At 37.7% G+C, this 20,770-nt stretch overlaps 3 protein-coding genes across 8 annotated transcripts; 1 reads left to right on the top strand and 2 right to left on the bottom strand.

Moving 5' to 3' along the window:
- Positions 1-1,231: 1,231 nt before the first annotated feature.
- Positions 1,232-5,554, bottom strand: LOC115748134 (uncharacterized protein At2g39910). 6 transcript variants are annotated; one of them, XM_030684558.2, is made up of 10 exons: positions 5,371-5,554; positions 4,736-5,273; positions 4,547-4,633; positions 4,138-4,328; positions 3,510-3,705; positions 2,760-2,824; positions 2,137-2,238; positions 1,877-2,052; positions 1,697-1,766; positions 1,232-1,573 (listed from the first exon to the last, which is right to left on the bottom strand). In XM_030684558.2, the coding sequence occupies exons 1-8, from the start codon at positions 5,481-5,483 to the stop codon at positions 1,917-1,919; spliced, it is 1,428 nt and encodes a 475-aa protein (XP_030540418.1). In that variant the 5' UTR covers positions 5,484-5,554; the 3' UTR covers positions 1,232-1,573; positions 1,697-1,766; positions 1,877-1,916. The 6 variants fall into 6 exon arrangements, with proteins under 6 accessions (XP_030540418.1, XP_030540419.1, XP_030540420.1 ...); XM_030684559.2 differs by having other exon boundaries at positions 1,232-1,581; XM_030684560.2 differs by having other exon boundaries at positions 1,697-1,769; positions 1,875-2,052.
- Positions 5,555-5,658: 104 nt separating this feature from the next.
- Positions 5,659-8,463, top strand: LOC115748138 (proliferating cell nuclear antigen-like). The gene is made up of 4 exons (XM_030684564.2): positions 5,659-6,130; positions 6,563-6,715; positions 7,244-7,341; positions 7,557-8,463. The coding sequence occupies exons 1-4, from the start codon at positions 5,812-5,814 to the stop codon at positions 8,082-8,084; spliced, it is 1,098 nt and encodes a 365-aa protein (XP_030540424.2). The 5' UTR covers positions 5,659-5,811; the 3' UTR covers positions 8,085-8,463.
- A 786-nt stretch (positions 8,464-9,249) lies between these two features.
- Positions 9,250-11,283, bottom strand: LOC115748137 (60S ribosomal protein L35a-1). The gene is made up of 5 exons (XM_030684563.2): positions 11,168-11,283; positions 11,043-11,078; positions 10,197-10,425; positions 10,070-10,112; positions 9,250-9,349 (listed from the first exon to the last, which is right to left on the bottom strand). Exons 1-4 carry the CDS (start codon positions 11,197-11,199, stop codon positions 10,071-10,073), a joined length of 339 nt encoding a protein of 112 aa, XP_030540423.1. The 5' UTR covers positions 11,200-11,283; the 3' UTR covers positions 9,250-9,349; position 10,070.
- Positions 11,284-20,770: the final 9,487 nt, after the last annotated feature.

Here is a 20,770-nt window from a genome sequence, read left to right on the forward strand (position 1 = left end):
GATTTAAGCGAGGGGTCGTGGCGGTGGAATTCTGCGTTATCCCCCCCTCCCAAGGAATAGTCGTGCTCCACCGCTGGTTTGAGTCATAGCTCGCCGGCCGCCCGGACACCTCGGTTATCAAAAAAAAAAAAAAAGTATCGGGTTTTGCAGATATTTCACAGAAGCACTAGTGCCAAATTCCTTCCATCACCAACCTCAGAATCATAAACGAGGAAATAGTTCTATCCAAAGCCGACTCACTACTGATCCAGACACATCTCAGCCTTCCCAAACATCAACCAATCGGAACAACGGCCCAGAATCACAAATTAAACTTCAAGCTCGGAAATACCAATTGACGAATTTGTATACAAACCCGACCTCACCGAACATTCAACTCTTACCCATGATCAAAATCATAACAAATCTCAGTAAAAAGGAACAAGAATTCTCAAATAGAAGCCTCCTAATAAAAAATCCAACACATCCATCGCCCCCTCTCCTCTCCTCCCCCCCAAAAAAAAAAAACAAAAAAAATGGGGATATAAGCACGACAATCTCGAACCCAAACAGAGATCGAGAACCACTTTGACCAATAAAGAATGACGAAAGGGCTCAAGAACCACTTTGGTGGGGGCGGAGGAGGGGAGGAGGCTCTGTAGCGGCCCTCCCCTAAGACGGCTCGTCTTGCTGAAGTAGGAGAATCGCATCGTCCCGTGTCGCACATAAACGTGAGATAGAGAGAGAGATACTAGGATCTACGAGATTGATGTCCTTTCGATCGGTGTTGGTGCAGCAGCGCGCCAGAAAGAGGCGGTAGGTCTGCAGTGGGAGCAAAGTGATGGTACCGAAGAGAGCATGTGTGGGGGACTGGGGAGTGTGCGCGTTTTTTGGGTTGGATGGCCTCGCGACTTGGTTAAAGTGCAGAAGCCAAGGTTTTTATTTTTTGGGCTTCCATAGTACCCGCCCATATGGAAACAGTAAAAAGAGCGGGCCTGAAAATTTAGGAAATTTTCGGGCCAGGTCGGGTCAGGCCGGCTCGGGCCTTTTTGACAGCCCTACCCTGAGGTACATGCTTTGAGCCAACTAAAGGTATTTAAGCTCGCCAAAAGTCGGACAGCCTTTCGTCTCAGCATTATTTCGCTCCCTTAAAAGATTTATACAAGATACTTCTCTAGAGAAATGAAGAATAACCAACACAAGCGCATCAAGCTCGGCTGCTACTTTCCTCAGGTATTCCAAAAAGAAGATCTCTACTTAAAAAGATCTCACATTGCCTGGTAAAAAACCAATTTCTATAGGCAGAAGTCATGCCCCACCACCATCGCAGGTAATTCGACACATGGGCAGTACTGAAACGCAACATCGCCACCTTGAGCATCAGAATAGTTTCTCGTGTTAAGACAACCTCGCCCAAGGAACTTGTGAGAACCAGTGATTAACACATAAATGACAATTGGCATTGTTAGCACATCAAGCCACATAATCTTGATATGTACTTTCAGGCCAATCGCGGGTGAACTGTCTAAGACTATCAGAATATGACGCAGCTGCAGCTGCACGTGTAGCTGAAGGAGGTCCATGGATACCTTACCTGTGACCCTAGCATGCCAGCAAACCAAAAGAAGACAGGGAAAACAAAAACCGAATAAAGCAAAAAATAAATTGGAGACAAAACTAGGCAGGGCAAAAAAGATTAAGATGAAAGAGGCCCAACCTTGTCTGATTGCATTGGTTATCATGCATCCTGCACTCAAAACTTTTCATTGACTTGACCATTGCATTACCTGCATCAGACGGTCACCAAAAAGTTCACGATTCATATACAACAGCTAATGTAATCCCATTTCATCTAGTCAGAGGATATAAGACAGTTCAGCCATATGCCTCACTTAACCTTGTAGAGAGTAACATGTTGAAAGCTCTCGGTTGATTTGCTACTCAGACACAGCGGTAGCAGAGTCAGAGTTAATTACATCTTGGCTTGTTCCACTCAGAGATGAGACAAGCTTTGCCAAGTTTGGATCATTCCTGTGCTTGTCCCAGGCTGCTTCAAACTGCATGCCCTTGCATCTTCGCATCCACAAAGACATACAAAGCTAAGTATGAGTCTCTGTCAAGGCCATCTGGCCCAGTGGTAAAATAAGCAATGCTTACTGTTGAAGCAAGAGCAGGATCTGTAGAATGTGTGTCCTAATTTCTTCTCGCTTTCCTTTCAACGCTGCCTCCTTGTATAATACAAGAAGTTCATCCACTAACCTAGAAACAATAAAGGAATAGTTTATGAGAAAACACCAAGGAAATCCATGGGTAATTCTTCGATCCTATAGAAATGGCCACAACGCAAAGTTCGGACGAAGAGCAAAAGATAATTCTCCCATACTGAAGTGTATCCAAAATTTCCAAGGGGACAGTGGGACAAAACTCTGCTCAGGAGGAAATTGATGAAAAAGGTCAACTTCCTCATAATCCCAAAGAAGGAATAACAATAAAGGAAAAATAACGACGGGGTAATATGAAACATAAAACAATCTCTCGGTAATGAAGAATCCACAACACCACCTCTAAGGTTTATACATGAAGCAGACAGTTGCTTTTCATCTTTAAGTTGGTTAGCGTGATTCCAGAAATGGCATCAGAATACATTCACATACAGATCAATTAGGTCATCCTCCATTTTTCATTGGAAACTTGAATATATTACATGCAAAAGTATTGCTCATTGAAACCAAAGCATCTCCGCTTCATACATGAGGTTAATCAAACAAGTTGTAATTTACCTTTCAACATATGGCGTGTTCCTTATCCATGTTAGCCTTATAACTGTATGAGCCCTTTGAAGAACCTGTGCAGGAAGAGAGTGAAAGTTCTAAAGAAAATTGAAAATTATGTCGACAGCAGAATGATGCATAAACAATTAAGGAAACAAGGAAAACTATTGCACTGAGCAACATCAGCACTTTTTCCAGAGGTGATTATTTTAAATCTCTACTAGCCTAGTCACCAAGTCAGATTAAATTTTACAGTTTAGCAAGCAAGGTGCTGGATCACCATATAGAGGGCATTCACAAAATACTGTGCTGAGATGGGTGGCTTTATGATAACCATATTGACCAATTTATCAATCATCATTCATAGACAGATTTTTTGGGCAGTAACTCATTGATTTTGTCAAAGAAAAGATCAGTAAAACCTAGTTTTCATGGGGCACTTGTACAAAGAAGGTGGAACATTTGAAGTTTAACGCAATTTATGTGGCAACAAACTAAGTCCACCATTGTCCTGTTGATAGCAGATACGATAGATGACATGAAGTGCAAAATGATCTTAAAACGCTTAGAAATTTAAGAAAATATTATTGCCATACTTTGCAAGAGATGATCCACCACAGTCAAGCAAGTTAAAGGGACTCACATGCTAGGCCAGTGAACAGAAAGTCCTGGAACCAATATCACTTATTTCCAGTTTTTTGGCCAAAATAGACCCCCCAAAGAAGTCATAATACTCATATAAGCATCTATGTTTCTTACCAGTAGAAGAGTCTCATCGTCATCAGCATGCATCCACAGAAAGAATAGAGGAAAAAGGCGTCTAAAATGAGCTAACAACACAAGACCAACAACATTGAGGAGTGGCTCAATTAACTCAAGCCAGGCTGTGCGACGTTCCTTATTCCTTGGTTGGCGCTCCAAATGACTTAACATCTCATTCAGCAATCTCTCGAACCTACCAAAAAAGTGAATTACATGAACTACTAATGAACGCATAAACTCTCAAATAACTGAAAAGAAATTACACAATACGATCTGAATAAATGATTCAACAATAGTATATGTATAATGCCTAAGTGATCCAATTTCCAAAGTCTAAAAAAAGTACTTGTCCTCAAGCTAAATATGGTAGGAGTCTAGGAGACAGCTTCTTCATCCAACACAGATTTACTTGCCTACGATCATAAAAGCCAGTTCTAAATTTTTAGTTTCACGAGAAGAGGGCTTCTTTTATCCCCACTGAACACAATCTACACCAAAATGCACGGCCCAAACTCTCGGCAAATTATATGACTATCACACTGTAATGAATCCCAATGATGAGGAATTCTATTTAAATAACTTTTTTTCCTCCTCTAACCATGTAACATAAGAAGAAAAAGTTTACCAAGGGCTACGAGGATTGTTTCGTTGAGTACTGGTCACGAGAAGAACTGACATCTCAACCACATGGTGCCAAATATCATCATCAGAAGCAATGTTTTGGCAGCAAGCATCAAGAATTGGATCTTCATACCACCCAAGCTCAGCAGCATTCACATTCTTCGCAAGATGTGTGAAGCTAATCATGCCCTGACTCTGAAGGTAAGCAACAGAAAAGACTTTCAAAAGGTCTGCATCCACGACTCAAGCAGTTTTGATTAGTTTCTTTTTTGCAATTTAATCAGTAAAAGGCAGCAATGAATCTCGAAAGATAACTTCAAACATCAATCAAGTCTTTCAATTTAGGAAACAAGATCAATGCCACCATAAATCACCACAAAGTGACAATAGAGGGCATGGAAGAAAATACATACTTTGACATGAGGTGACCAGTGATCAAGTGCGGTTAGAGCACAGGGAACCACCAAATTACACATCTTTCCCAGATAAGGACGATCAACCTACGCGAACACGAAGCCGAGAACGGATAACCATTACAAATGCGTAAGAATACTCACCAATATCAAAGCCACTATCAAACATACAAACGAATCACCTCAAACCTGAGTAACAAACCATCTAAGCTGATAAGCAGCCACAATGGCATAACCAACAGGAACCTTCGCCGACGCAGCAAAGGCTTCATCGGACTCGTCGGACTTATCGATTGAGCTCTCCTTAATCCTATCCTTCAACAAAGGCAACACCTCAGGGATCAACTCGATCACCAGCCTCTTCTCCCCGGATGCTCCAAAGCCATAATCAATCCCAAGTTCATCAACTCTCTTCGCATTGTCCTCATAAAAATAATCAGCATAAGCTTTCGCGAGGTCACTGAACGCGGAATCCGCAAGCTCCGAGAGGTCTTGCGTTATCCACGAAAGCAAATCATGCTTCGAGTACCGAGAGGCGACCAAAAGCGCGCAAGCCAGACTGAAGTCCCTGACTGAAGCGCGGAGCTCGTGCTCATCGATGCTAGGGCTTCGAACTGCGGTTTCGCGCTGGAGAAGAGACTCGACCATGGATTTGACGGACACGCTCGAGTTTTCCGGAGGCACCTCGCGAGTCTTCGACAGAGACGACAAAATCGACTCCGACAACCTATTAAGTATCAACCAACAAAGAACTGAGATGAATTGCGCAACCAAAAGCAGCAGCGAAAGCACTGATGAATGAAGAGCTCGAAATCGGAGCTTACTGAAGGAGACGGCCATGGAGAGCCGACGGCGAAATCAAGACGCGAGACTCGGTCGGATTCAAGTCTCGCGATTGCGGCAAACGCAGTCGATCAGCTGACTCCAAATTTGGCATTTCGCAGAGGATTTGATGAGCAACAAGAGCTCGAATTTGATTTAGCGGGAGAGCGAGGGAGCAAGAAGCCGATGCGCAATTGGGCCGTCAAGAAGACTTTCATATGGGCCGACAGGTTGACCCGGTGACGTAATCATCTGTTAATTTCATTCACCTACCGAACGGCGTCGTTTGGTGTCCCTCATCTGGCGCCGGCGGGAAGTTACCCCACTCTTTCGCGGCATTTTTCTGAGTTTAACTTCCTCTCTCTCTCTCTCTCTCTTCTCTCTCTCTGAAAAGTTTCTGGTATTGAAGATCGATCGATCTTCTGATCAAAGTCTCCAAAGCCATGCTCGAGCTCAGGCTAGTGCAAGGTGGTCTCCTGAAGAAGGTCCTCGAATCGGTCAAGGACCTCGTCAACGAGGCCAACTTCGACTGCTCCGCGATCGGTTTCTCGCTCCAGGCAATGGACTCCAGCCACGTGGCCCTCGTCTCCCTCCTCCTCCGCTCCGAGGGCTTCGACCACTACCGCTGCGACCGCAGCGTCTCCATGGGCATGAACCTCGGCAACATGGCCAGGATGCTCAGGTGCGCCGGCAACGACGACATCGTCACGCTCAAGGCCGACGACGGCGGCGACACCATCACTTTCATGTTCGAGAGCCCCAGTAAGAAGAACAACGAGTGATGTGATTGCAATTCCTGCTAATTTAGAATAATTTCCTGGTGACGTGAATCAAAGAAAAGTTGAGATTTTTATGCCACGAAAGGTTTTCTTACATTTTTTTTTTTGGGTCGAAAGGTTTTCTTACATTTGACTGGAGACTTATTGTGCAATAAATTGCTTAGGGGCAGAACGTCATTGTAAAACCTCATGCTGTTCTTTTTTATCACGATGAAGGGACAGACTGCAGAACCATTTATGATTTTGATGTGCTCATTGGTTATTCAAGAGCAAAATTCCACACATGCACGTAAAATATCATAGGCTCGACTGTTCTAGTGCTTGCAACAGTGAAACTACCCAACTTTGGTTGTCCTACTGTGGTGTGAACACTGCTACTTACATTGATCATTTCTTTGTTATTTTTGAAACAAAGGCCAAGACAAGATTGCAGATTTCGAGATGAAGCTGATGGACATTGACAGCGAACATCTTGGGGTACCAGATACAGAATACCAATCGATTGTAAGGATGCCGTCAGTTGAGTTTGCAAGGATATGTAGAGATCTCAGCAGCATCGGTGATACTGGTAAGGGGTTGGCATATTTCTATTGCAAGAATCTTGGTTTTCCTAATTGAGGTAGACATAGCTCCCTTTTGGTCGAAATTCAATTTGTCAAGTCTTATGCATGTTCCGCCATGAGGAGAACAAGAATTTGTGCAAGTCATAGCCTTTTCCAGGAATTTGATAAACACCCTTCTCTTATCTTGCCTTGTTATAAGTATTGCTGCTTAACCTGGTAGGGCGAAGTTACTTTATTAATGTGATTTGGCTGGAAATTCTTGTTCATATGCAAGGATGATCAGTTAATCAAACGACTACTTCTCTGTCCTTTATTTTCTCCCGTCAAATGGTAAGCGGCATAGTCTAAGTTGATGAGATGCTCTCTACATGCGTGAACTAGACTTCCTGGTGAACTCTACTGAACTGATGAAATACTAAAAGTCTAACATTACATTTGCTGCTGTCTGTCCATTTTAAGAGAGGAGCCATCGGCAAAATATATTTATTGCATGAAGTTCTCGTTTGGTGCTGATTGACCTAGACTTCTTGCAGTTGTAATATCTGTGACAAAAGAAGGCGTGAAGTTTTCCACTAGAGGTGATATTGGGACTGCCAATCTGGTCTGCAGACAGAGCACGTCTGTGGACAAGGTTTGTTTAGTCTCTCCGCCAGCTGCATAACTTCTGCCCATGGAGAACATCTAAGAAATGGGCTTTTAGGATCGCACGGGTGCTGATTTCTGATTCTCTTTCCATATATACATGAACGTCGATGCACATTCATCAGTATCGACGCATACGCGCACAAATGAAAGCTGGATGCACCTTCATTGGTTAATGCGTTCCTTTTCTATTTGCATTTGCAGCCAGAAGATGCTACTATCATCGAAATGAACGAGTCGGTTTCTCTGACCTTTGCACTGCGGTACATGAACTCATTCACCAAAGCGACACCGTTGGCTAATCAAGTGACAATCAGCTTGTCCTCTGACCTGCCAGGGGTTGTGGAATACAAAATCGCAGAGATGGGTTACGTAAGGTTTTACTTGGCACCAAAACTTGAGGAAGAGGAGGAGAATGAAACTTACGCTACTAACCGGCCGCCTCAAGCAGAGACCAAACCACTGGTGGAGCCCAAGACAAAATTGGAATCAAAGTCTGAGATGGAGATAGTGTCGGTTGAGGAAGTTGATAATGTAGAGACAGGGAAAGCCAAACCAAAGTTAGAGATGGCGGTTGTGCCAGTTGAGGACATCGATTTTGTGGAGTCAAAGGTCGAGGGCGAACCCAAGTCAGATGTAGCGAATTCGTCTGTCGAGGAAATTGATGCTGAAGAAGTAAAGCCAAAAGTGGAGGACAAGGCTGAAGACGAAGTCATGGATGTCGAACGGTGACACTTGAGATCTCGCTGCATTGAACATCTTCCAACTCCAACAACTTGACCGCAACACTTACTCTCCTCTCTTTTAGGATGAAGTGATTTTGCATTGCAGGATCAGATTGTCGCCGGCATATGTAGTTACATAATTAGCCTGACTGTCGCAGACTAGCTGTAGAAAAGACAAACTTGTTCAGGCAGCACTCTTTATCTCAACTGGTCATGCACATTCATCCGTATCCGCGGGTTATTGAAACGCGGTTGTGACGATCCTCACAAGTAAAACCGGCTGTCCAGATTTCCCAAAACAAGTCATTTAAGGGAACATAAATCGACATCTTCGTAGGCATACTTGGTTTGACTAATAGGCCGTCTAAGAATATGATTTGCTAAGCGTTTGCATTACTACTGAAGTAGTCAAATATACAGGCTGAAACTGAAAGTTGACAACTTCCTGCTGTTTCACCGTGATCGAAAACGAGCTCGCGGTGGGACATCGCGAGCATCTCAAGACAACCTGGTGTTTGGGCTGTTGTCTCTCAAGATAGGAGGGGAAAACAAGAGAGCTTCAGCCCAAACAAAATCTGAAAACAGCGTTAAAACACCCTAAGCCAGCTTTCACATTTTTCCCGTTCTCATTTACATTGTATGCGATTAAAGAGTCATAAAGTTTACTTAAAAAAAGTCGCATCGTTATGAGACCGCAGAACATTATTCTCACTTTTTTTTTTGGTCCAAACATTATTCTCACTTTAGCCGCCGATAGTTCTAGAAACCAGGGGTTGACGTTACAACAGGTTGTAACAGGTTTTCATATGGGGATGAAAACTCAAGCATATCCTTTTCTGTATTTCCTCCAATTTGAATCGCCTAAATGAACTTTCGTTTGGCGCTCTGACCTTTGATTTTGGGGGGGCTAGATGAGTAGAAAGGCGCATGGAACAAAAGTTTCACGATCCCCCGAATAGACACGCTCATGAACTGACCAGTGCGATCATCTCCAGCCCAAGTACGAGCCACGATACACAGTAAGAACCACAAACAAAACAAGCACCGGCTACAAGTACCAAACACGAGCAGCCTGGTGAAAGAGTAAAAGCAAATCCCAAAAGTAGGCTCATAATTCACAGAAGTACTGATTGGAGATTTTAAGCAAATGCGCACAATTGGCCGGAGTTTTCGATTGTTGCTACATAATAGTCTGATCTTGCTATCAAAGAAAACAAAAAAGGTAGATACTCTCTCAAGCCAACAAGGGACCGACAAACCCAAACTCAGAAGCTGCAAAAGCACAAAAAAAGAAAAGCTAAAGTGAGAAAGGATATACTCAGTTTGCCAAATAAAGGATGCAGATACTATTGCTTCAAAACATCAACACAACTTAGGACCAGTAATCATTTCAGATAACCAAGGTGATGACACAGCACTGTAGAAGGGGAAAGATAACCATGTGCACAAGACCAACGAGCAAGAGAAGCCCAACAGTGGGATGCCAATGACCTAACATAATTTAGGACATCACCATCAATAGAAACATTAAACTAAACAGAAGATACTTGACAATTGACTTCGAAGTAGAAAAATTGCAAATTTGACAATATATGAAGCTATGCTTCTCCCACATAGAATGAACATTCAAAAGGTGTAAAGTGATTATTCGTTCAACCAACAACACCCCCACTTCAATCAACTGGGGAATATAACATACAATTATGGCTATGCCAATCGTTTGATAGACTTGTTAAAACATAAACACTCCTTTGAAGTGGAAAGAAAATGTAGCAACCTCGAGCTGTCATTGCTATAACAAGGACAGTTATTACCAAAGTTCATAATAAGTGGTCAATGAAGTTACAAACAACTAAAGATGGAAACTAAGAGAAAAGGCAACAGTTCACATACTTGACTGGCAACATTTTCGAACTTGAACAAATAAAGATGAAACCTAGAAAAGATAAATGCCCTCACAAAGCAGAAAACACCATTTAAAAGCACACATACCTCATATATTGCTGGGGTACATGAAAACCCTCACCCTAGCTCCCTGTAAAAGATAGAAAAATCAATACACAAGCTAAAGACATCCACAATACACAATGTTCCCAAAAGGTTTAACTATCTACTCTACCATGGATCTGGGAGGCAAGTTTGACTTGAACTTCGCACGCACAACACCGCTGTTACCATGAGGCCTAATAACTTTCCCCCAAATGCATCGATAGTGTGATCCGTTCTTCTTCACCTTGGCCTTGTAGATGTAGGCCATGCGCTTACCGGCATACCATGCTACCTCCTCTTTGGTGTTGACTCCCTCGATTTGGATCAAAGACGTGTTTGGGTACTGATTAGACTTCGACCTGTTCCAACATGAGAAATTTGGACTACCTCAATAAAAGGAAATGCATGAAGTAAAGCCACAGAGCCAATAACTTGTAGTCCATGACCGCTACTACTTGATTTAGTGTTACCAGGAACACGATTTCTTTCTTTTCCCTTTCCCTCATCTAAACCAGGCAATAGCTACAGATGCAAGAGGCCTCTAATTCAATCTGGCATCTAACAAGTGTGGCCATTTCACCAAACACTACAACATTTCACATAAAAAACAATTCAGATCAGCTGCCACATCCTTCCTACGCGAAGATTCAGCTAGGTAGTCCCACTAGAGCCACTTCCCAATGAAATTAGCTCATTCAAAATGGGGAAATCAAGCAAGCGGTGATCGAAAGCTCAAACCTAAAACTAAGGCTCCGCCACTGAACGATCAATATGGCCAACACTCGTACCCAGACAACATCACATCGACAGTCCTTCCAACACAAACAAGCAACAAGCAGCGCAAGGAAGCTAGCTCGACTAAACCCACATCTCAACTCATGAGCCTCTCTCGAGCAAAACCGAGGGTAGGTACTCGAGTCGCACAGAAGAACAAAGCAACAAGACACTACAAATCGATGAGAAACAACACACGCACCTCTTGTATCCGAGGACGGTTCCTCTCACGTAGAGCCTGCAAGAAAATGGAGAAACAGCGATCGGCCTCGCTTAGCAATGGAAGACGACCAAAACAAAGCACGATTTGAGATGCAGATCACATACCTCACTCTCTCTCCTTGGCGTCCCTTCACCATTGTCGCTGCACCGTCCCTGGAGGCTCAACTCTTCCCCTTCCGCTTGACCGAGTGACGCCGATGCAGGATCCTCGAAACCCTAGGGAATTCGTGCTTTTATAAGGAGATTGGTTTGGGCCATGGTCTAAGGCTCTTCTTGGGCTCGGCCCATACGTTAAAAAGTGAAATGGGCCGAGAATTGCGATAGAATTTTTTTGGTCCAAGGGATAGAATTAACATTAACAAATCCAGAAGTTACAAAATTGAAAAAAGAAAAAAAGAGAAAAAAGAGATAATAAGAAAATCGGAAGTTTCAGCTAGGTTGTCTAGTTAAAATATGTTGCTTGAACAAATGAGCTAATAAAAAATATTTTCAATATCAAATATTATGGTCAGGCATAAATCATTGTCAAAGACCGTGTCAAAAAGTGTTTCAAGATCACTCGATGATAATATAAAGATGGAATCAAGTAATCAACAATTTTCAATGCACCTTAATGAATAATGAACAATGAGAATATATACTTTTTTTAGCATGTGATGAATGAAACAAAAGTTCTAAAGTATGATTAATACTTCTCATCAAGTTCCTGGATGGCACACTGTGATCACAAAATTCGATCGTAATAAATAAGAACATTTTCTTCACTTGTATTTTCAAATAACATAAAAAAAAAATGCACATGTTAAAAGATGTGTGAGAAAGAGAGAATTATAAGTTATATCTCTCCTTCCACGATTTTTTTTTTTTTTATGTTTGTACATGATTGTCGTGACTAGACTTTTCTTTCTTACTATAGTTTTGCTAAGAAACAACAAATGACACGATAAATCATTTTAGAAGCCAGTTTTTTTTTTTTTTTTTGTTTATAGTTAGAAAGTGATTATTATCTATGATTTTAGATTAATCGATTGAAACTTCGAAAGTAAGAGATATGTTATGTAATAGGGGATATCTAAACGTTCATCGATAAACAATTGATTTTCTCTTTTTCGTGCTTTTACAAGGAGCGTTACACGTGGACTTAGTTTGGTCTCGTCTGGGCGTTGACAGATTTGTCGTGGCCTAAGGCTTCTGGACTTGGCCCATAAAGTTAAATACAATGAAAAATCGAAAAGATTAAAAAAGAGAAAAGAAAAAAGGAAAAACGACACAAATAGTCCCCGAACTTTGGCTCAATGCAGAATATGATTCTTGAACTTTTAATTTGACTAGTATGATCGATGAAATTTAGCCCAATGTGCAATGTGTTCTCTGAACTTGCAATTTATTCAATGTGATACCCGGACTTTTGAAACATGTTCAATTTAATCCTTAAATTATAAAAAAAAATGTTCAAAATCATCATTGAACTTGAATTAATGGAAGGACTGAACATTTTCTTATAATTCGGAGGCTCAGTTGAACACGTTTCAAAAGTTCGGAGAAAATATTGGTCAAATTAAAAGTTCAAAAATCACATTGCATATTGGATCAAAGTTTAGAGATCGTTTGTGTCATTATCCCTAAGAAAAAAAAAATGTAAGCTTCAACTTTGGTTGTTTTGTGAGAGTAAGGGCCTGCATGGCAACCATTCCGATCCGAAAAAGTGATTCCGATTAAAATAATTTTTTTCGATTCTGTTCCTTGAATGAGTTTTAGAGAATCAGAATGCGTTTGGTAAGAGCCCAAAATTTCTATTCCTGGAAAAGAAACGCATTTGATAACTGTACAAAATTTCTATTCCGTGGAACAATTGCTCTTCCCAATTTTTATCATTTACGTCAAATAATTACGTATTTATTTTGTGAAATTTCATCATACATTTCGAATTAATCGAAGATTTATTTATATTGATTCTCTTATATAACATATTGCATATTAAAATGTAAAAATAAATATCAACAATCATCATTTTCGCCATTTATTATGGGATTTCATCGAACTCTTTTGAGCGAATGGACAACCGACACGAAAGACACCTTTGTTTTTACAAGGAAAAATAAATGCTCTGCTCTGCATTGTGTGCATTTTTGGTTCTAGGAAATCAATCATCGGTCTTAATTCATCAAAAACTTAAGAACGAGAGCTTGCTAAGTATCACAATGGTTATTGTTGTCTTTTCCAAAATATTTTAAAACTAGATTAAGTCTAAAGTACATAAATCTAGACAAATCACAACCAATGAAATCAAGTGTGTAATCAAGAATCATGAAATTGATAACTCACATCATACAACCCTAACGAAGCCTTAATGGCTTAGAAAAATGTGGTTCAAGTTTAATTGCAAAGGTCTTTATGATTTTTCAAAAAAAAAGAACAAAATCTATGAAACCTAGAGAATGTAGGCCCAAATTTTTGAAAATGAGGTCAAACTAGGCTAATCTAAGCTTTTTCTATTTTTAGGGATTTTCTGAAATTTTTCTTATTTTTTAGAATTTGTCCAAAATTTTTCAATTTTTTTTTTATCTTTTTATGTAATATTTTATTATCTTATATATTTTTCTTTAAAAATGAGACCTCGTTCTGTTTTAGACCAAGAAAAAATTGAGAGAACTGAAAAAAAAAAAAAATAAGAGATGTGGGACTTCATTCTCTTTTGTAATTCTCAAAAGTTATTCTTTTTTTCAGAATCATTTTTTTTTTGTTCTTGTTTTTGCTTCAAAACTGTTTTTGTGAACAGAATCAAAATCAAAATCATTTACGTTACCAAACCGATGTAGAATGACCGACGTCGTAATTTTGCGTTTGGAGTCGTTTAGATAGGTTTTCGGACAGTTTTTAATTTTAGAAAACTTAGCGATATAGATAATCGTAATATTTGATTTGAATTTCGTTTGATTAGATTAGATTTGATTCATTTAATGTTATCTTTGAGTAATTCTAATTCCTAAAGGAATCCTATATATATAATGGATGTCCGCCCTATGTAATTTTCATGTTATCAATCTACTGAGTTTCCTTTGGAAAGTTTTTCCAGTTATTACTTCCACTGCGTCACAAACATAATTCTCATCTTTTTTGCTCCGGGAAACGAGAATGAGAGAACTAGAATGGTTACCATGCGTCCTAAGTAATTCGGAAAGTATTTTATATATTTCGATCATTTATATTTTGTGGAAAAATGGGTTGACGAAATGTCTTTTCAACATCAAATAGCATGTTCGGGCATATGTTACTCTTAAAAATCTTGGCAAATGTGCTCCAAGTCCAAGGTCACTTAATAAGAATCTAAAGATAGAAGCAACAATTTTCAATGCACATTAAATAACACTGAAAAACGAAAATAATTTTTTTTCTCTTTTTAGCATGTCTCGAACGAAAATGAAAATTTCAAAGTACAAATAACAAAATTTAATTGTTGATAATAAGAAAATTTTTCTTCACTAGTATTTTTAAGCATTAAAAGCAATTTAAATAAAGAATCGCATAAGTTAAGCGATGAAAACAAGAGAGAGCATTGTAAGTTATATCAGCCCTTCCATGACTATCTTCTGTGTTCTATATAATTATCTTAGCGAGATTTTTATTATATTTTTATAAAATGCTATTATAAAGAACGATGTTTAAAGCTATGAGAATGAGAGTGCGAATTTCACTTTGCGGAAATTGTTTTGTATACTTTGCATGTTCTTGTCTTTAAATATAACTTTCATATTTGTCTCACTGTATGATCTCGTGAATGGGATACTTAAGGCTTATTTGAGCTTTTGTATATGCAATGGCCTCTGATTAGTCTCGGCTCATAAGTTGAAAAGTGAAATGGTTCGGGTATTTTCTAAGCAATAACAAATTCTATCTTTAGAAATAAAACCCTTTCTCTTCACTCATATTTTTCTGAGCAATAAAAGCAATTTAAATTTAAAAAAGTGCGTAAGTTTAGTGATTAAAAAGTTGATTTTGACTATATTCAGAGTACTACTTAATTATCTTGGCAAGATTTTTTCAATCTAAATTCTTGTTGAAAAAGGTCCGACGTATTATGCAGCGTCGTTCTGGTTTTCTAAAAGAATTTGATAAAGATTAATGTCGAAATCTATGAGAATGAGACTTCCTTTGTGCTAAAATATGTTGTATGCTTTGCATATTTTTGTCTTAAAATATGACTTTCCTGTGAATGGGATGCTTACTTTGTTCATAAGAACAAAATCTTCTTCTTTTTTATTTACATTTTGGCAACTCAGAAATAAATTTTGAATACGAAACTTTAGGAGCTGTCCGCTTACGTAAATAATATCTTTTTCTACAAAAACATAGAGAAACATGAAAACATAATGTGAATGATTATGGATGGGTAACATAGATTATCAAAACAAAAGCCAACACAATACCTTATTGTGAAAGCAGATTTGATAGTTGGTTATGTATGAATATCCAAATTTTCATCATTAATAATTGACTTTCTCCTTCACTTCTTCACATTGTAATTAGGGAATTATGGTCATTTTGAAAGGTGCACATCAAATTTGAAAGTTTGCTTATATATATAAATGATAGCACAAATAGTGGAAGTTGTATCAACATCTCATAATCTATATTTATAGGGACATCAAAGTTTTTTTTTTTTTCCGGGTCAATGGTGTTTATATGATCCGTGAAAAAAAAACTTTATAACCTCATAATTTTTGGGAATCCTAGTTGCATAAAACTTATCTTGCTTTTTTTTTTTTTCAAATTAAAACTTATCTTGTTGAATAAATCAAATGCGAGGGTGGGGAGATGTTGCAGAAATTAAAAGATAATTCATGGTTCATAACTTCCTTCATCCATTATCCATAAGTTAGTAATCTAAATCAGACATAGTAGCCATAAAAGCTTGAAAATATTCTTTAACCAACATCTAAATGCTCATTAGAATTTTATGTTGCATATGGAAGATATGTGTATAAATTGAAAAGAATTGCTAGAAATCCAAAAATTCAATATTTTAAACTCTTATTCTCTCATACAATAAATTTAGATTATTCTCGTCCTACCAATCTTAAAAAGTGAACATATATGAGAAATCTTACGCATAAAGAAATTTTAATAACGAGAACTCCCTGCCAAGTGAAATTTACATTTATAGGACTTCTTTTTTGCCTGTTAAGTTAGTTAGTATTAGATTCTATAATCTTCGAATTATGAATTAGTTTTGTTGACTTTTTCCCCATTGCCTGTGAATTTTACATTGCTTTTTCTTAATTAAAACTAGAACTCCAATTTGATGCAATGTCAGTTTGCTACAATTTCAATTTAAATCGAAGATTGCATGATAACATCTTCGGCAGATAAAAACTTAATCAAGCAATTTTTTATAGTACAAATTCAAAATCAACAATAACAAAGGTTTTTTTTTTTTTTTTGGGAGTCAGAACAATGACAAAGGTTGTTGAAAACCCTTTTCCCCTTCAAAACCACAAAGTTTGCTCATCCTCTCGTTACGCTAGAATTGTATGTTGCCTTGGGAAGATACGTGTAGAAATTGAAAAGAATTTCTAGGAATTGCAAATTCAATATTTTAAACTCCCATTCTCTCCCACAATAAATTTTAGATTATTCTCGTTCTACATTAATAAAAGGTGAACATGAACATGTACAAGAAACATTACGCATGGAAAGATTTTAAGAATGATAATTCCTTTGCCGAGTGAAACTTACTTTACATAGGATCTTCATTTTTGTCTATAAAAGTAGTTACTATTAGATTCTATAATCTTCGAATTATGAATTAGTTTTCTCACTTTTTTTTTAAATTTTACATTGCTAGTTCTTAATTAAAAGTAGAACTCCAATTTCACCTCAAAGTTAGTTTGCTACAATTTCAATTTAAATCGAAGATTGCATGATAACATGTTAATGAGATAGAAACTCAATCAAACATTCTTTTCTAGTACAAATTCAAAATCAACAATAACAAATCTTGTTAAAAACCCTTTTCTCCTTCAAAACATCCTCTCCTTGCGCTAGAATTGTATGATGCATTGGGAAGATACGTGTAGAATTTGAAAACAATAATCGTAAATTCAATGTTTGAAACTACCATTCTCTCACCCAATAAATTTTAGATTATTCTTGAGAACTCCCATGTCAAGTGAAATTTATTTTTTGTAGGAGTTTTTTTTTGCGTATGAAGTTAGTCAGTATTAGATTCTATAATCTCCACTTTTTCTCCATTGCGTGTGAATTTTATGTTGCTAGTTCTTAATTAAATCCGGAACTCCAATTTTAGTCAATTTGCTACATTTTCAAGTTAAATCGAAGATTGCATTGGTTTGCTACAATTTCAAGCTAAATCGAAGATTGCATGATAACATCTTAACCAGATAGAAACTCAATCAAGCAATTTTTTCTAGGACAGATTCAAATTCCTCGATAATAAATATTGTTGAAAACCCTTTTCCCCTTCAAAACCGTTGCTTACTAGTACCATTTAATGAGCATCTTGAAAGGTTAGAAGCGTGCAACACAATGTATGAGCTTGTTCTCATCTCAATCCTGGCCTGTTCGTAGACCGGAACCATCCTAACAATTTTCGGCCAGATTGAATTCTGATTTTGAAAACTCGTAGGCTGGCTTGAAATGGGGATTGCTTATGCCGTTCCTTCAACACAAAAGGTGACCTTCTGACCTCTTCAAGAGTTTATGAAGCAACTTGAACCTATTCAAGGGGTGGCAAATGGGACCTGATGAGCCTACCATGCCTTGCACTATATTGGTTGAAGTAACAGTTGTTCGTTTCTATACGTCTTTTGCTTATAAAGTTGGTTAGTATTAGGTTCTATAATCTTTTGTTGACTTTTTTTCCTGTGAGTTTTAGCTAGTTCTTAGTTAAAACTAGAACTCCAAATTTACCAAGGTGAGTTCGCTATAATTTCAAATTAAATCGAAGATTGCATGATAATATCTTAACTAGATAGAAAGTCAATCAAGCAAGCTTTTCTACTACACATTCAAAGTGAGTTTGCTCATCCTCTCATTGCGCTAGAATTGTACGTTGCACTGGGAAGATACGTGTAGCAATTGAAAAGAATCTCTAGAAATCACAAATTCAATATTCTGAGCTCTCATTCTCTCACCTGATAAATTTTAGATTATTCTCGTTCTATAATTCTTAAAAGATGAACATATAAAAATGTTATGCAAAAAAAGATTCTAATAATGGAAACTTTTTGCCTAGTGAAATTTGCTTTTCATACAATGTTTCTTTGCCTAAGATAGTTAGTATGAGATTCTATAATCTTCAAATTATAGATTAGCTTTTTGAATTTTACATGGCTAGTTCTTAATTCAAACTAGAACTCCAATTTCACCTCAAGCTACAATTTCAATTTAAATCGAAGATTGCATGATGAAATCTTAACCAGATAGAAAATTTGCTCATCCTCTTTAGAATTTTATGTTGCATTGGAAAGATATGTGCAGAAATTGAAAAGGATTTTTACAAATCTCAATTTTTTTTTGGTCAAATACGAATCTCAAATTCAATATCTTAAACTCTCATCCTCACACAATAAATTTTAGATTATTCTCGTTCTACCATTCTTTTTTTTTGGACAAAATAAGTATTAATAAATCGAATTGAAGCTTAAACATGGTTAGGGGCATCAAAACATGAAAGATTCCAAAGAAATTTGGGAGGAAATAAAGACCTAGATCTATGGGCTTTATAGATCCAATCTACTACACGGTTAGCTTGTCTAGAGTAGTGGACTAGAGAAAAGATAAGGCCTATCCGTATAAGGCCTAAGATTTCACACGGAGAGTGCTTCCAGTCCAATCACTTTGTATTTCTTCACTTCGAGGAGAGAGAGGGTTTGAAGGAGAGCTAAGGTTTCACCTTGAAGAGTAGAAGACGCCGGATCCGATTCAACCATTCTGTCTATTCTTAAAAGGCGAACATGTATAAAAAATTTTACGCTAGAGAGATATTAAGAATGGGAACTTCGTGCCGAGTGCACTTTACTTTTCATTGTCTATAAAGTTACTTAGTATTGAATCCTATAATCTTAGAATTATAAATTAGTTTTGTTGACTTTTTCTCCGTTGTGAATTTTACATGGCTAGTTCTTAATTAAAACTAGAACTCCAATTCAGTTTGCTACGATTTCAATTTAAATTGAAGATTGCATGATAAAATCTTAATAGATAGAAAATCAATCAATCAATCTTTTCTAGTACAAATCCAAAATCAACAATAACATATCTTGTTGAAAACCCTTTTCCTCTCCAAAACCACAAAGTTTGCTCATCCTCTCATCGGACTAGAATTGTATGTCGTATTGGGAAGAAACGTGTAGAAATTGAAAAGAATGTCTAGGATTTCGCAAATTCAATATTTTAAACTCTCATTGCTTCTAGGATCAGGATTCTACTTGCTCAGAATGTAAAACGTTGGGCAACTGAGCTCGCTTTAAAAATTGGGCCATGGGCGATTGCTTGTCATTACCTCAAATTTCAAAGATGGAAACGGGATTAACCCATCGAAAGCTCAAATCACCACTATTCCAACTTAAGTCAGGGTCCCATCTACTCACAGCAGGTTATTTCACTCCTAAATTCAGGCAGTGAACTTGGTTTGCGCAAGACTAGGGCGAGAGCTTCAAGCAAGTGGACAGATAGGTTGTTTTCGACAAATCCCATGCTCGAGAAGCTGTTGGGAGTTAGGAGGAATGTGATGTTCTATTTTCAGGTTTGACATGAGATTAGATAGGACCAATATAGTGACATTTTCGAAAGAATTAGTCAAGCAAGTAATTGATTTCCAATTAGTAAGGGCAGGAGTAGGCGGGAAGATTCTCTAAGTCAATTCGATAGCTCCTATAGTCCAAAAGGTAAGCAAGGTAAAAAAGTAACTAGTTAGCTCTCACAGTACACAGGGTGAATGAACGCATTCCCTTCGTCTGGGGGAGTTTACGCAACCGAATCTGCTGTGAGATATAATAGTTATAGAAGGAGCTATTAAGGTGTTTGCATGGAAGTTCTTAAAAGGTGAACATGTAGAAACTGTTACGCATAAATAGATTTTAAGAATGGGAACTTCTACTGAGTGGAATTTACTTTTTATACGACTTTATTTGCCTATAAAGTTAGTTAGTATTAGATTCTATAATCTTCGAATTATAAATTAGTATTGTCAGCTTTTTCTCCGTTGCCAGTGAATTTTACATGGCTAGTAAAATGTTCAAGTATAGATGGCGGTTAAAGATATTCTTATAAAGTTCTCCAAGTTACTTAATAAGAATCAAAAATAGATATAATTTTCAATGCATATTATAGAGTTATAGAGTACTTGAACACTGATTTTAGGATGTATTAACTAAAAAGAAACATATATCAAAGAATAGTTACTTCTTCTTCCCGGGTGGCACGCTTTACTAACAAAATTTATCCTTAATAATAAAATCCTTTCACTTCACTCATATTTTTAAGCAATAAATGAAATTTAAATTAAAAAATGCATAAGTTTCTGATTAAAAAGTTGATCCTGACTATCTTCAGTGTACCGCTTAATTATCTTGGCAAGATTTTTCAGTCTAAAATCTTGCTGAAAATGGTCTGACATATTATGTGTCTTCCTTCCGGTTTTCTAAAAGAATTTGATAAAGATAAAAGTCGAATATATATGAGAAT

The sequence above is a fragment of the Rhodamnia argentea genome, chromosome 8, assembly GCF_020921035.1.
Source record: "Rhodamnia argentea isolate NSW1041297 chromosome 8, ASM2092103v1, whole genome shotgun sequence".
Lineage (NCBI taxonomy): Eukaryota > Viridiplantae > Streptophyta > Magnoliopsida > Myrtales > Myrtaceae > Rhodamnia > Rhodamnia argentea.

Coding starts and splice junctions, on each gene's coding strand:
- LOC115748138 (XM_030684564.2), top strand. CDS start 5,812: ATGCTCGAGCTCAGGCTAGTGCAAGGTGGTCTCCTGAAGAAGGTCCTC. Junction 6,131..6,562: donor TTTCATGTTCGAGAGCCCCA/GTAAGAAGAACA, acceptor TTTGAAACAAAG/GCCAAGACAAGATTGCAGAT. Junction 6,716..7,243: donor CAGCAGCATCGGTGATACTG/GTAAGGGGTTGG, acceptor GACTTCTTGCAG/TTGTAATATCTGTGACAAAA.
- LOC115748134 (XM_030684558.2), bottom strand. CDS start 5,483: ATGCCAAATTTGGAGTCAGCTGATCGACTGCGTTTGCCGCAATCGCGA. Junction 4,329..4,546: donor ACTGGTCACCTCATGTCAAA/GTATGTATTTTC, acceptor GCTTACCTTCAG/AGTCAGGGCATGATTAGCTT. Junction 2,825..3,509: donor ACGATGAGACTCTTCTACTG/GTAAGAAACATA, acceptor CTTCCTGCACAG/GTTCTTCAAAGGGCTCATAC.
- LOC115748137 (XM_030684563.2), bottom strand. CDS start 11,199: ATGGTGAAGGGACGCCAAGGAGAGAGAGTGAG. Junction 10,426..11,042: donor ACCGTCCTCGGATACAAGAG/GTGCGTGTGTTG, acceptor ATGTTGGAACAG/GTCGAAGTCTAATCAGTACC. Junction 10,113..10,196: donor ACTTGCCTCCCAGATCCATG/GTAGAGTAGATA, acceptor TATCTTTTACAG/GGAGCTAGGGTGAGGGTTTT.